Source organism: Pelodiscus sinensis, chromosome 4 (assembly GCF_049634645.1).
Source record: "Pelodiscus sinensis isolate JC-2024 chromosome 4, ASM4963464v1, whole genome shotgun sequence".
Classification (NCBI taxonomy): domain Eukaryota; kingdom Metazoa; phylum Chordata; order Testudines; family Trionychidae; genus Pelodiscus; species Pelodiscus sinensis.
Window position 1 is genome coordinate 40,571,166 of NC_134714.1, and position 14,764 is coordinate 40,585,929.

Sequence of the window (14,764 nt, forward strand, 5' to 3'; positions counted from 1 at the left end):
TGATTTGGAGGGAGGGAGGGAAGGAGGTGGAGCCGAGGGGTTTGGAGAGTGGCAGGAGGCTCAGGGTTTGGAGGATGAGGGCTCTGGGCTGGATGTGCAGGCTGACGGATGGGGCGGGGGATGAGATGACTGAGGTGCAGGAGAGAGCTCCATGCTGGGGCCAAGGGATTTGGAGTGAGGGAGCAGGCTCAGGCCAGGAGGCTGGGGTGGGGTTGGGAGTGTCTGGGCAGGTGTCAGGGTGCAGGAGGAGGCTCAGGGTTGGGTGTGGGGAAATAGGGTGGTGGATGGGGTTCAGGGCTGGGGTAAGGGATAGAGATATAGGGTGCTTACCTGGGATAACTCTTGTTTGGTGTGGGGGGGAGGGAGGGAAAAGAGGTGGCTCAGTGCTGCCCTTTGCTTGCCTGCAGACCCCACATCTCACTGGTTGTGATTCCTGATCAATGGAAGCTGCAGGGATAGCGCTTTCTGGCACTGGAACAGCAGTGTGAGGAGCTAACTCCCACCCCAGGAAGGGCTGGCCTAGAACACAGGGGCTTTATGAGCTGCGGCCTCTAAAGCCCCTTTTCTTATCCAGCCCTGCTACTGGGGCTGGAAGAGCACACGCATCTCCCATGGCCTCATCAGCTTCCTGCCTCAGCCAGGGGAGAGACAGGTTGCTGCTACGGCCGGGAGAGAGGGGCTTTTTCTGGGCAGTAGCTGCTCCGTGAGTGGCAGCTCTGAGGCAGGCTTGTTAGCCAGCTGCATAGCCATGCAGCTTAAAGGGAACCTTGTACTCGATCCCTGCATTCAGGCAGCACTAGCTCTAGGGCCAGGTTGGCACACTTAGAAGGGACAGTGCTTGGGCTTATGTTGTTGGAATGGCCGGTGAGCTGAAAATAGCTGTTGTAGCAATAAGGAGGGGTGGGGAGATGTATTGGCAGCTACAGCCCTGACATGACACAGCTGCCCCGAGCAGCAGGAATAGGAAAGGCAACCACTCATTTAGACTCAAGCTCTATTGGCTCCAGTAGTGATTCTGTTCCTGGGGGAGGACAAACAGTTCGTGTCACTTGAGTGACTCCTATTTGCTGAGCCAGGAACAGTGACTGCTGGCTCTGAAGATAGTGTTCACCATCCCTCTTCAGTCAGGGGCAGGGCTGCCAACGGGGGGAGCAAAGGGGGCAGTTGCCCTGGATCCTGATGATTTGAAAGGGCCTGGGACTCTGGGCTGCTACTGGGGGAAAGCTAACCCCCCAGTCCTGCCCCTTCTGCCTGAGTCCCCACCCCGTCTGGTTGGCCCGAGCCAAGCTCCCCACATCTTTGCCCAGAGCCCAGTGAAGTCTGTCACCAGCCTTGGTCAGGAGCATGGGCTGGCCTAAAGCAGGGACCTCCAAAAGGGGAAAGCAAATAAAGGGAACCTGAAGGAGGAGCGCTACTAACAATCCCACATACAACAACTGCACAAGCTGTAGATTTTAAAACTACACTTAACAGAAACCCCTGAGAGGAGAGCAGGGTTTTCCTGGCAACGGGATGACAGCGAGGAAGAATCCAAAGGGGCATTTTGAGAAAGGCAAAGGGACTTTTCCTGAACCCTGTAAGCAATACTGTATGAGAGAGAGTGTATTCACACTTTTGGCACCTTGGCTGCAGGCCTAACAGGCACAGCTGCAAGCTCTTAGAGCCCAATGCAACTTCCAGGGGAAATATCCAGATTAATGAGCCCCATTAAAAATGTATGGGGAGGGGAGCTATTATGTGCCACACACCTATGCTATGAGAACAGGGTTTATATCAAGGGTCTTCTCTCACCCCAGGACACAAATAACTTCCACCAGTTATTGAAGGATTTACTTTTACCCAGCACCAGGACTAGGATCAAACACTCCCTGCAAACCAGAACACCCAACTGGGGGGGGGAGGGCTGTCAGAAGGATTTGGGTTCAAGTGGAGCTGCTTCTTTGAGGCATCACAGATCCTGATGGCTTGGAGGAGATAGCACTCCTCTGGAATTTCCAAAACTGCCAGGCAACAACCCTAGTGGGAAGGAATGGCATTTCCAGGGGATGGAGGCCAATTGTTAGCAATTAGCATGGTAGGAAATGTAATATACCAGCTGGCATGCTTGCGTGTGGATAGAAGGGTCTCACCCTACATGTGGGCCATGTAGCAGATGGGATCCACATGCATTAAAGCCCTGTACAGGAATTCACACTGTGTGTCAGCATGTGAGACTAGTCTGCTCTGGATGTGACTGCCCGCCTACAAAGGAGACAAAAGCCAGAACACCACTGACAAGCCAACAGAAATTATCACGTAACTCAAGTGGTATGGACCTATGCTTTGGGTGTCCTTATCCCACATGCACGTGGTCAAGTTACTGGTCTTACAGTCAGACTTTTTATTTTTCATTGCTAGAGGTGTGACCTGGATAATGAGTTATTCATTTAAGTGCTAGAAATCACTTTATCTGGATGCCTCAAAAAGCACCCTCAGCCACTCTCCAACTCTTTCACTATGGCTGTGTCCAGACTCAGGGGTTTTTTCGGGAAAAGTAGCCTTTTTCCGAAAAAACTTCACCTGCGTCTAGACTGCAGCCGCGTTCTTTCGAAATTAAATCGAAAGAACGCGGCTTTTCTTTTGACGGCGGTAAACCTCATTTCACGAGGAAGAACGCCATCTTTCGAAAGTGCTTCTTTCGAAAGAAGGCGTTCTTGAATGTAAATAGGGCTTCTTCGAAAGAGAGCATCCAAACTCACTGGGTGCTTTCTTTCGAAAAAGCGGCTTGCTCTTTTGAAAGTTCCGCGTGCAGTCTAGACGCTCTCTTTCGAAAGAGCCTCTTTCGAAAGTATCTTTCGAAAGAGCCTCTTTCGAAAGAGGCTTGCAGTCTAGACATAGCCTATGAAGCCCACTTCATAAGAGAAATGCTTTCTCTGACTTGTCCTCACTTCCCAAACTCTCATCCCTTTCTCCACCACCATGTGGTCTTCAAAATGTTTAGTTTCATGAAGTCCCAAGAGAGGCCCTGTGGACAACTAGTGACCTGCAGAGCACAGCTGAGAACCTCTGCTCCAGAGCTAGGTAAGACATACTACATATTCTTAGCTTCAATAAGTGGCTCTGTAGAAAAAGCACACAAGGAGCCTACTATTCACACCACACCCAATATCTTTTCATTGCTGAAGAAACAATCCAAGGGGACTATAACTACACAACAGAGCCATTGGCACCACTGGTCACCCCCACTCAGACACTACACAGACAGGAGGTTGCCAACCTGGCAGTTACAGGCTGATGGCAGTGAAGGACATCACAATGAAAGCAAACTGATGAGATGGCCTGTAAAGTTGGTGAGTGGCAGAGCAAGGGGCAGCAAAGATATAAGGGGGGCTGCCTGAAAGGGGAATGCCTTGAAAGTGAGTTGTACCTTCACATCCGCGCTCAATCTGCCCACTGCGGTGGAGAGCGTCATTGATTAGATCGGGCAGACGCCCATTCAAGTCCACCGATGCTAAGCAGCCCTGAAAGCCATCGCGTGAGGCTACTAGCTTCGGGACGTTGCTGTACATGCCCTGAGCCAGACCAGCAATGTAGAGATCACCTGGAGATATACAGGGTAAAAAGACAAAATCAAAAGGAAGTCAAATAAACACATCTTCCTGACTTGCGTTTACCCAGTATTCATTAAATGCACTGCACTACTAGAGAAAGCAGCATAGCCGGAGCTGTGCATGGTGATCCCAGAACCCGCCTCAGCTACCCCATCTCAGTGTACATACAGAGTCCACTGCTGTTCCTGTCATGGATCCTCACACAACCTTGGCAACATATCCACACCCTGAAATAAAGCCTCATTTGCCATTTCTGTCCTGGGCCCTCACAGCCTGTAAATGAACATCAGCCTCAACCAGCTGCTCCACATATTGTTCAACTTGTCCAATTCTATCAATGCCCTTTGATTCTGGTGACCTGCCCACCCTAACTTTACTAATGCATTTCCATATGGTTAGATACCACCCAATTATCAGTCCTGTGCTCCCCCATAAACAGTGGTTCTCAGTCTTGACACTCTATGCATCCTGTATCAGAGGGGTAGCCGTGTTAGTCTGAATCTGCAAAAGCGGCGAGGAGTCCTGTGGCACCTTACAGACTAACTGAAGTGTTGGAGCATAAGTTTTCATGGGCTTACGCTCCAACACTTCAGTTAGTCTATAAGGTGCCACAGGACTCCTCGCCGCTCTATGCATCCTGCCCTTCTAGATCTGCCAGTGCTGTATTCGATCTAGAACAGATGAATGCTGAATCGGCCTGTCCTAACCAAAGAAAGATAACTGTGTAAGGAGTAACTAGTGTGAGCATGCATGACAAAACAATCTCTGAAGGAATAAGAACAGCAAACTATGACACTTAGAGAACATGCCAACAGAGTCAGTGCACAATTAAATTCAACCCCCCCCCCATCCCCACAACACATTCTGGACCTTCCTTTCCCTTGTGCATGATTATGCAGCTTCCTCTTGGCTGCTACTGCTCTCCCGCCCTGCAGGCCCAAAGGGCCACTGACATCCTTCTGAGATTTACCTTTAAGGTCAAGATTTTTGGCACCGTTGATAACCTGAGTAACAACCCGAGTGTCCACTTTTAAGCTGTGGGTGTTACTGTTGTCACGGGTGATGACCACGTTGTGCCACTGGTTGTCATTGAGGGGTCGATCGCTGTTGCCCTTGATGACGTTAGGGCCATTTCCAAGGTCAAACACATAGTGTATATACCTGCAAGCAACACATATGTCAGCTCAGATCATTTGGAGAGTCCAGGGCCACTGTTGGTTTTAATCCAAGCACAGCTAATAGCCTGTTAGACAAAATTCAGTGAATTTGTTTGGAAATAGGATCATGTTATCTAAATATAAGACAGATGTAACACATCAGAGATTCCACCCCAGCATGAGTAAATGGCAGTCAGGAATGGAACTGAGGAGTCCCAGTCTTTTGCTTAACCTCTCCATCATATGCCTCAGTTAAAAAAAAAAAAAAAAAAAAAAGAACAAAAATTGACTAGCCAGAGGGGACTCTCTGTGAATGCACATTTTGAAGTCTATCCACAGCATGACTCAGGCTTCACCTTCAGCAAATTCAGCACAAAACTCACTCACCCTTTGACTAGCTCCACTGCAATGAAATCGCTGCCATCACCGCTGTTGAAGAGGATGAAGCCATCGGCAGAGGTGGTCTTGAACTGGAAGAAAAGGTGCATGGAGGTGTAGGCCTGCAAGGTGGCCAGACTCAGATAGCTGCTCTTGGTCTTGAAGGTAACTGGGTCAGCGATGATGTTGCGGAGGCCGAAGCGTGCTTTCAGCTCACAATAGTCAATGTCGCCGTTCTTGCATAGGTCAATGTAGAGCAGCCCATTAAACATGAGGCTCTGGAGGTGGCCGATGAAGCTAGAGGGGATGACGGAGATGTACCGCTTCTCTGTCATGATCCCTGTTTCAATGTTGTGGAACTCCAAGCGCGTGTGGTCACCAACCATTGTACCTGAATGCCACAAACAGGAGGAAAGATGTAGAACTCCCAGCATGGTAGGGGATTGGTAACAGCCTAAGAAGGAATTCACCTTCAAGATTCCAAATCAGTAAGTATAAAGATATCATCTGGTAGGCAGCCTCTGCGTGACATGAGTTGGGGTGGAGTTCAGTCCAATTCCTATCAGACAAGTTCCCACACTACAAAAGCCACCAGCACTCCTATGGGCACTCTGAAATGTGGAGAAGTGAGTGGGTTGTGGAGAGTGAACTCCCTGTTCCTCTCTAAGGGTAGGTCCCTGCTGGCCTAGGTTGCTAACGGTTTGTCCTTCCCTAATGACTCTAATGACTCAAATAACCTCATCTTCACATCACTGCTTGATATAGAGCCTAGAAAGCCCTGCTGAATCTACTTCATTATCTCAGAGACTCCATCCTACAGAAACAGGGCAGACACACTCATAAGAGCCAGATGTTCAAGGGTACCTCATTTACTAAAACAAGCAGAAACTTTATCACTCCTTTACAGAGAGTGATGAGAGCCAGCAGATGCAGAGAGAGAACGAAATGGAGGACTGATAGAAGAAGGTGGTAATCAGGGAAGGAGCAAGAATGAGATTTCATTCAGCTTTCAGGGGAGTCACTTAAACATATTGTTTGCTGAGCTCCTACAGCATGCTCAGCACTGAAGAGGTGACAAAATCCCTCCTCCAGGGTCTTACAATCCAATGGCCCATCACTTCTCACTGCTAGGTGCCCTCAGCTCCAAGCCAAACCAATTGAAGTTGAAGGTACTCAGCAGCTTGCCAGATCAGGCCCGCTGAAAAACCCGCAAACAATTCAGACACACTTTTGAAATAAGTCTTCTCGGTTCCTAGTTTGATGATTGATGAAATGAGGTTAAAAAGAGAGAGAGAGAGAGAGAGAGGGAGAAACAGGGAGACAGTCATAAAAATGATAATGTGTAAAAAATTCACTCTGCTGCTCCACACAAGGAAAATGGCCTCTCCCGCTGTCTGATGTTATTCTGGTTGTTGCTTAGCTCTGCTCAGCAGCATGGTAGGGGGTTAACGCATGAGCAGGCAACAGATAAGACAGCCTCGTTAACTTCAAACATCAAATTACTGCATGGTCTGCTTTCTACATGGCTTGGTGATGAATTTTCATTCTTCAGTATAACAAAGTATCTAGTTACAGGACCTTAAAGCTTATTTAGTTAATTACACACACATCTTGTATTTCTATATCAGTACAGACATGGCATTTTAGTTATATATTATGCACAAAAACAATGTTCAAAGAACATTAAGGCTGCAAAGCCAATCACTCACAAGTTAGGAAATGCAGAAACTAAATTTGCCTGTGCACCTTAATTCAGCTCTCTTATGCAAATAAAGATAGTGTTAAAATGCACATACTATTTCCCCTCAGCACCTTTATGCCTCATTCAGTGCACGGAATGGACTGGGCTCAATTAATGAACAGCTATTCAATATTTTGTTTTCTCCTCACTGCTCAGTGTGTGGCCCTTATGCTTACTTGCTGCATGCTATTCAAATCCTGCTCTGAAGACAAAAGGATTATACTTCCTCATTTTCTATACTATTCAAGAGCTTCATAGACTACTGTGAAGTGAGAGGGTGATAGGATCTCCACATTACAGATGGACAGCTGCGAGACAGAATATGATCAGGTGTAACCATTAGTTTGGTGTAGCCAGTTTAAAATGACTTGGACTTGATTTTTCTGGATATTTAGCACTATTTAGCACTGTATATAGTCAAGCACATCTTCAATGGACTTCACTTGCCATTTTGAGTTCTCAGCATTGCTGCATATCAGGCCCTAGGTTCTGATACTGGGCTCCTGGAAAGTGAGAAACACATAATCTGTGACCACCCATTAAAATTTGGTTTAAGTGATCCCTAGAGCAGGGATTCTCAAACTCTAGGTCGCAGCCTCTAAGGGCAAGCCTCTAACTGGCTGAGAGACACTTAGATCTGTACTCTGCAGGTACAGACAATCGCAGCTCCCGTTGGATTCTGATTGCCGTTCCCGGGCAATGAGAGCTGCGGGAAGTGGTGTTCTGATCTGCTCTATTTCCCACAGATCCCACTGGCTGGGAACAGTGATCTGCAGCCAACAGGAGCTGCGATCACCCATACCTACGGAGGCGCAGGTAAACAAAGCATCTAGCAACCAGCTCGCAGCTTGCTTTGCAAGCTGTGACCCAGAGTTTGAAAACCCATGCCCCCTAGAGGAACTCTCTGGTACAAAATACAGGACTATGTAGCACTTTAAAGACTAACAAGATGGTTTATTAGATGATGAGCTTTCGTGGGCCAGACCCACTTCCTCAGATCAAATAGTGGAAGAAAATAGTCACAACCATATATACCAAAGGATACAATTTAAAAAAAAAAGAACACATATGAAAAGGACAAATCAAATTTCAGAACAGAAGGGGGTTGCAGGGCGGGGGGGAAGGTAAATGTCTGTGAGCTAATGGTATTAGAGGTGGGGAAAGGTAAATGTCTGTGAGCTAATGGTATTAGAGGTGATAATTGGGGAAGCTATCTTTGTAATGGGTAAGATAACTGGGGTCTTTGTTGAGACCCATGCGTAGAGTGTCGAATTTTCGCATGAATGACAGTTCAGAGGATTCCCTTTCAAGTGCAGATTTAAAAGGCTTCTGAAGCAGGATACAGGTAATTAAGTCGTTGAGACAGTGTCTTTTCTGGTTGAAATGGCAAGAAACTGTTTTTTCTTTGTGATCCTGTCTAATATCTGTTTTGTGGGCATTGATCCTTTGGCGAAGTGTCTGAGACTTTGTCCAATGTACAAAGCAGATGGACACTTTCGGCACATGATAGCATAAATTATATTTCTGGATGCGCAGGAATATGTATTCTCTGGTACAGGCAGTAATAGGATCCAAATCACCAGAGCAGCATTCAACAGCTTTATTCATGAGACCCATCCCCTCTGTTACTACACGTCTCCCAAGTTCTGCAACAAACAATGCAGGGGACCTAGATAAAATAGCCTCCTTTTCTACATAACCAAGATTCATCCTCATAGCAGTTTCATGCTGTGCACTACTTAGGTGTCCCTGTAGAAAACAGCAGCATGTCATCGTGTAGTTCAAGACTATCATAATGCATAGGAACGGGGGGGAAGGGGGAGGGCTGCACAGACTACTATAATTCTGACATTTCCTAACTTTCAGGTGTTTAACTTTGCAACAACAACATGCTCTTAACATAATGTTTTGGAGATGGATACACACAATTTTAATATTTCATGATTTCTATTTATAAGTTGCATTTTATGAAAAATACGCTTTCAATAGGCAGTTTTCTTTGTGCACCTTTTGGAGCAGTGTTAGTCTATAAGGTACCACTGGACTCCTTGCTGTTTTTGCTGAAATAAACTAACAATTGTATTATGGCATAAACAACTCACAAAAGCTTATGCCACAATAAAATTGTTAGTCTTATAAGATGCCTCTGGACTCCTTGTGTTTTTTTCCTGAGCTGTATGATCAAAGTGCCATCTAGTGGCTGTTACTAAAAATCACTTCCAGAATTCCTCTAAAGCAAGAGAACTGTGTTACTTTCTAGCACAGAGGCAAAGTCACAAATTCATTCCAAGGCTGAAAAATTGCCTCTTAAGCAGAATAACTTTCACACTGGAATATTGATTGCACCTTTGCTAGTTCTAGCAAGGAACAGATGGGGCTCACTCATGTTTCTGGACAGCTCTCTCTTAATTTCTTACCACATGATCGAGTGCATATTTACCACCAATGATTTAAAGTATACACGTGATCAAGTACTTTGGACACCCCTCTCCTCCTGTGCTTACCTGTTAGGCCAACGTAATACCCAAGGTCATTTCAAACTCTCTCACTTGTCTCATCTTATTGCTGAAGTGTTTATCTGTTAGTTTGCTTACAACCAGGTCCTGTTCAGATTCCAGAAGCCCCCGCCTATAAAGAGGCACTTAAGTAATCCCCCAGGAGCTTCTATGGGGAGGCCCCATGGAATTTGGAAGAGAGGCTTCTAGAACATGACTGACCAGGATGAGTTGGAAGGGGGCAAATGCTGCCGTAATTCGCAGCTTCCATGCTGTTTCTTCTCAAGTTGCTAACTCGTATGATTCTATCACCGCCCTCTCAAGATAGACAGTATTTCTCTGTAAGCTCCAGCTCCCAGAAGCATGTGATTATGTGAGAATCTCAGTTTTCCTTTAGAAAAGTTAAAATATGTTTCTAGTTCCCATGGTTGTAGGGAAAGATGGAAAACAATGAACCCCAACAGATCAAAGACCTCAAGACCAATGAACCCAACATTTTTTTTTTAAATTGCATGATTTTAAGCCAATTTTAGGGTGGACGAGGGGAGAGTACCTAACATTTTTGAATGCTTAGGATTGGCAATATGGGTCTCATTCCTCACATGCTGAATGCAGGCACATAACCAACAGCCAATTAAGATAATTCCTTCCATCACTAACAATTCTATGGCTTCCTTCTTGCTTTTTGGGTGACTTCAAGCCCTTGTGAATTCTCCTTGACGCATCTCAATTCCCAGGGTTCACTCTAGCGTCACTGGCACTACAATTGGTTAGGGAGAAAAAGCCTTCTCCCCCCCTCCCCACCTCCCCCACAGGCTTTTCAACACAATGATCTCAGTTGAGAAGCCTTCACAGAAAGATGGAGGAAAGAAAGCGGAGAACAATGGGAGACAGTAGAGATACCAGTACACTGCACTCACCCTCAGCTACATCATCATCGACAGTCAGCTTGAGGCTCTTTCCACGCCGCACCACCCGGACTGTGTGCCACTCGTTGTCATTCAGTTTCTGCCCAGCATACAGAGTTTCAGGTCCTTTGCCTGGGGACAGTGATAAGTACAAGAGTTAAAGACCGACCCTACTCTACTGCAGTGCCTGCCTGATTAGGAGAGTCACCAAAATCACCCTGGTGTGAGACTGACTATAGTTTAATCAGAAGCTGGCAAAGGGACCAGTGCTCAGAGCCAAACCCCAGCTTCTACCCCTTTCCCACCCACAAGGGATCAAGATCATAATTCTCTGTATGCTAAGAAGGCACATGCATAGAAAGGTAGGTGAAGGGCTAAACACCTTTCCTGTGTCCTCCAGAACTCATCATTGCCAACATAACTTCATGAAGTGTAGCACAATGCTTGAGGAACATGCTGAGGGTGGGAATAAGTCTGGCGTGAAACCAGTGCAGAACTGGAATTCTGCTTTATTAAGTCTCTGTTGGCAGAACAGCAACATGCCACTAAATACGAGAGACTCCACACAACTGTTTCTTCTGGGCACTGGGCCTCCTGATGCTTACCATAACACACACCAGGATGGTTTCGGCCTACAAGTCTCCTACCAAGACCAAGCACCCACTAACTTAACTGACTGATTGCCAGAGAACCAGGAAGCAAACAGCCTGCCTACAGACTCTCCCAGCATTCTCAGCCATGCCCTTCCCCCAGATCAGGGCTTTTCCTTTGGGGGATTTTCTCCCATTAAATTTAAAAAAAAAGAGAGAGCAATTTTCCTTGCAAACAATGCTCCTGAAGGGAAACCAGTCAAACAGCCATTCCTCCCCATTCCCACAGATGCCCACCTTTAATCCCCAAACTTCTGAAATGTGAATTGCTCACAATTCCAGAGCTGTGACACCGTGTGCATATCAGCCAGCGAATAAAGTTCAAATAGTGGACTGTACTAAATTCAAAGTGTACATGTGGGTTGCAGCTAAGCTTTGAGTTGCTTTGGCACAGGTGTGTGTGGGAAGCCCATGACAAGTACAGCAGAAAGTGATGCAAGTCAGGACTAAGCAGCATTGGCAGACCTATGGCAGGGGAACCCAGGAATCAATGAGTAAGACAGAATTGATGGGCAGGAATCATAACCGACATAACAGGAGCTGCTGTAGGTCAAGACTTTGTGAGCTACCCAGATCACTAGTTCACTTTATAGTCAATTGTCATAGGAGTTGCCCAGTGTGTTCAGAAAAAGTACAAATGAAGCCGTGAAAAGCCAGTTAGAACAAATAATGCACTCTCTCATGGTGGGCAGGAAAGTCTGATTGTAACCAAGTGCCTACTGCCAGCCAGCTTGGATACAGACCAAAGGAAAGGCAGAGCTGCCAGTCATTGGTGTAGTGAGGAGGGTCATCTCTCTCCTTCATTGAGAAACCACCCTGCAGCTCCACTTCCTAGCTTGTGCCATTTGAGTGACAAAGGCACTCCAATGGCATGAAAATGAATTCCATGTCTGCAGGGCAGGTAGGTTGCTATGGGGCCCAAATTCCGCTCTCAGTTAAAATGGTGCAAATTTACTGAGGCTCAATGGAGCTGTGGGAGATTGTAAAATAGATGTGAGAACAGAATTTGGCCCAAAGCCTATACTATGAAATGATGTATTGAACTAACCAGCAAAGGTTCTGGCTGTGCCAATACAGAAAGCTCCTTCGGAAACCCAACATATGCTGCTCTGCAGTGACTACAGGAACACAGTGTCTCCTCTTCCAAGTATTGCTTAGAGGTCACTGCTGTTAGGACACTTAACTGGGGCTGTGAATGGAGCTTTAATGGGGGTAGTGAATATGGGGTAATGCACACACCATGGAGGAAACAGAAGGCAGAATTTCTTGAAGGGCAGGTTGACAAGACTGAAATGATCCAATACTCATGTCTAATGCTCCAGTCTTGGCTTACACTGCATGCACATTGCGAGGAGTCTTAGTAAAGCAATGTTTAGCGCTTATTGTACTTTCAGATGCAAAGCCATCTTTTCTATACAGATATTGGGACTCTCTGGGGTTTAGTCTACTGAGATGATGGTCAGAAATACGACTGTGTAAAGACACAGCATCTTCTCACTCACCACGACTCAGAGCCACAGCTTCTGATTGTTCTGAAACAAATGAGCTCTCCCCGTTAGTCTGATAGAACTGACAGAGCTATTTGAATAGCCAGTTGGGTCCTGTTCTGCCTAAATCACTATCATCTCTGTGCAGTGTAGCATCATTAAAACAAAGGGTGATACAAGCAAGTAATCTGTCAGGAGTTTGTCGGGCTGATTCAACTTACTGCAAATAAATGATTGAGAAATTCCAGACTTGTTTTCTGTTCAGGAACTGGTCCTGATCTCTGCCAGTGAATTTGCTATTTAACAATTCTCAGCCTAAGGGCTGCTGGGGGACTGCTCTCTTTGATAATCAAGGTCTGTGATTGATCCCCTTTGTGATCCTTCATTAGATGAAACTTCTCCAACAGAAGAATAATTAATACCATTCTCCACACGTTGAGCCCCTGTTCTGTATATGACTGTGGATACTCTTCCAAAGGGAATCCATTTCCTCAGTCTCCTTACAAACAGAAACCCATCCCATATGAAGAGTCAAGAATAAGAGGCCACAAGCATAATCAGACCGAACAAATGTTTGCAAATGAGAATGAGTGTTCACAAACACCATTTCTGCTGTATTGAGACAGCTCAGGACATTTGCACAGTCAGCTGATGACTTGCAAATGAACAAACTAACAAACTAGGCTGCATTTCTGCAACTGATAGCACACTGATGAACTGTTGAGCCTATTTAGAGCCCACTTACTCCAATGTGTCTTTGTATGGTATAGCAACCGACCCACACACGATCAACTGTAGAAGCAGGGCTGGCTATGCATTGAGCGTGAAGGTGTGAGTGGTAACTAGTGATTTCTGAGTAAAACCATGTTAGAGAGGAGACAAGCACTTTCAAATAAGTTATCCACATGCATAAAAGATGTGAGCTGCTTTTCTCCAAGCAGACACCTACAGTTCAGTCCCCACCTGACATCATCCGTGCTCAGTTACAGCACCATGGCAACTAACTGTGATATCATAGATAGAACAGGAAAAACTTTCAGAGCAGATGGACAGTGAAGAAACTCAAAGCTGCACCTCGCCCTGCATACTAAGATCCCTGGCAATAAAAGAGGAAGAAGAGAAAGAGGATACCAGCTATGAAAGCGCAATTGCTGGAAATGTTTTCTATTTATAATGTTTTTGATGAGATGGCAGCTGGTTCTTTGGCAATTTTTGCACATTACTTATTTTTTACGAGCAAGGAGAAGTAAGAGGCAGAGTGAGAAGCACTGAGCAAGAAGAACAATAACAGAAGTTTTGCTTGTGTGAGAAGTTAAATGTGAAGGTGATGGAATTTCACTGCTGTCTTTTAGGATGACACATTGCTCTACCTGTGGAGCATCTTCCTAACTACTTATAGGGATGACGGACACTATGTATCAAGTGCATCAGGGGAGAAGAGGCCCCCATCTCACACGTTAAAACTTGAAGGAAGTGGCTTGGTGAGTACTTCCTTAATGTTCAACGAGTGATTTCATGATAATTCTGGAGCAAGACCTATCCTTAGGTGGCTCATCATTTGCTAACACACAAGTTTTGCAACTTATTGGAGTTTGCAGCCACTGCTTGACTAGGCTGCCACTTACAAGTTGGGCTCAAGTGGGTCCCTTCAGCCCAAGTGTCCTGAATGTCTATAAAACAGTGTTTTAGTCAAGACTCCCTCAGGCTGGTTCACGGACGTACTGTCCTTAGACTTAGCTAATGAGAACCAACCTAACTGAAATAAGGGCTGGTCAGAGGGATTCATCAGCTAGGAGCGTAAGCAAACTCATCTGAGTAGAACTGACTGCTGACCAATAGAATGGTCCTGCCATACACAATTCCCCCACCCCACACCTCAAATGTACCCCATATGCTCCAATGATTCATTAATTTCAGTGGAACAATGGCAAAAGTGCAAAATGGTAATGCAAGGCTAGCCGTGAAAGGACAACCCTCTTGGTCTGTAAAAATATGGCTGCAGGACCTTAAACATTTACAAGTTAATAATTTGACCCAGTTATAGAATTAAAATTGGCCTCTATGAGATTAGAATTTGTTTTCCTATGGAATTACTGTGTAGATTACTCAGGAGCAGAGAAAGGTCCAACACCATCTGTGACTATTGGAGCTAAGGAGAGGTAGCAAGAAGACAAAGTGACAGATCCTGGGGAGGCCTCCTGCTCACTGCAGAAATAAAAATAAACTATTGCTGTGTATTGATAGTGGGACTTTAGAGAAGACCCACAAGAAACCTTAAAAAGAGACACTGCATAGTATTTCAACACTACTTTGATGCCAGAGATGAGTGGGCTACAAAAGTTGGGCATTTCCATGCCC

The 14,764-nt window shown here is 45.8% G+C and overlaps 1 protein-coding gene and 1 long non-coding RNA gene across 10 annotated transcripts in view; one reads left to right on the plus strand and one right to left on the minus strand.

Moving 5' to 3' along the window:
* Positions 1-14,764, minus strand: part of NRXN3 (neurexin 3) — a 1,564,511-nt gene that overhangs the window by 818,883 nt on the left and 730,864 nt on the right. For all 9 annotated transcript variants that reach the window (XR_012903352.1, XM_075926779.1, XM_075926774.1 and 6 more), the window contains 4 exons: positions 10,282-10,401; positions 5,135-5,516; positions 4,561-4,751; positions 3,407-3,580 (listed from right to left, as the gene is read on the minus strand). Coding sequence is in view for 8 of the 9 variants with exons in the window: in XM_075926779.1 (XP_075782894.1) it covers positions 3,407-3,580; positions 4,561-4,751; positions 5,135-5,516; positions 10,282-10,401 (867 nt within the window). In the remaining variant the exon portion in view is untranslated. The remainder of the gene's footprint in view (positions 1-3,406; positions 3,581-4,560; positions 4,752-5,134; positions 5,517-10,281; positions 10,402-14,764) is intronic.
* Positions 13,532-14,764, plus strand: part of LOC112544631 (uncharacterized) — a 43,080-nt gene continuing 41,847 nt past the window's right edge. Inside the window, exons 1-2 of the long non-coding RNA XR_012903362.1 lie at positions 13,532-13,664; positions 13,759-13,887. This is a non-coding gene — a long non-coding RNA (uncharacterized LOC112544631). The remainder of the gene's footprint in view (positions 13,665-13,758; positions 13,888-14,764) is intronic.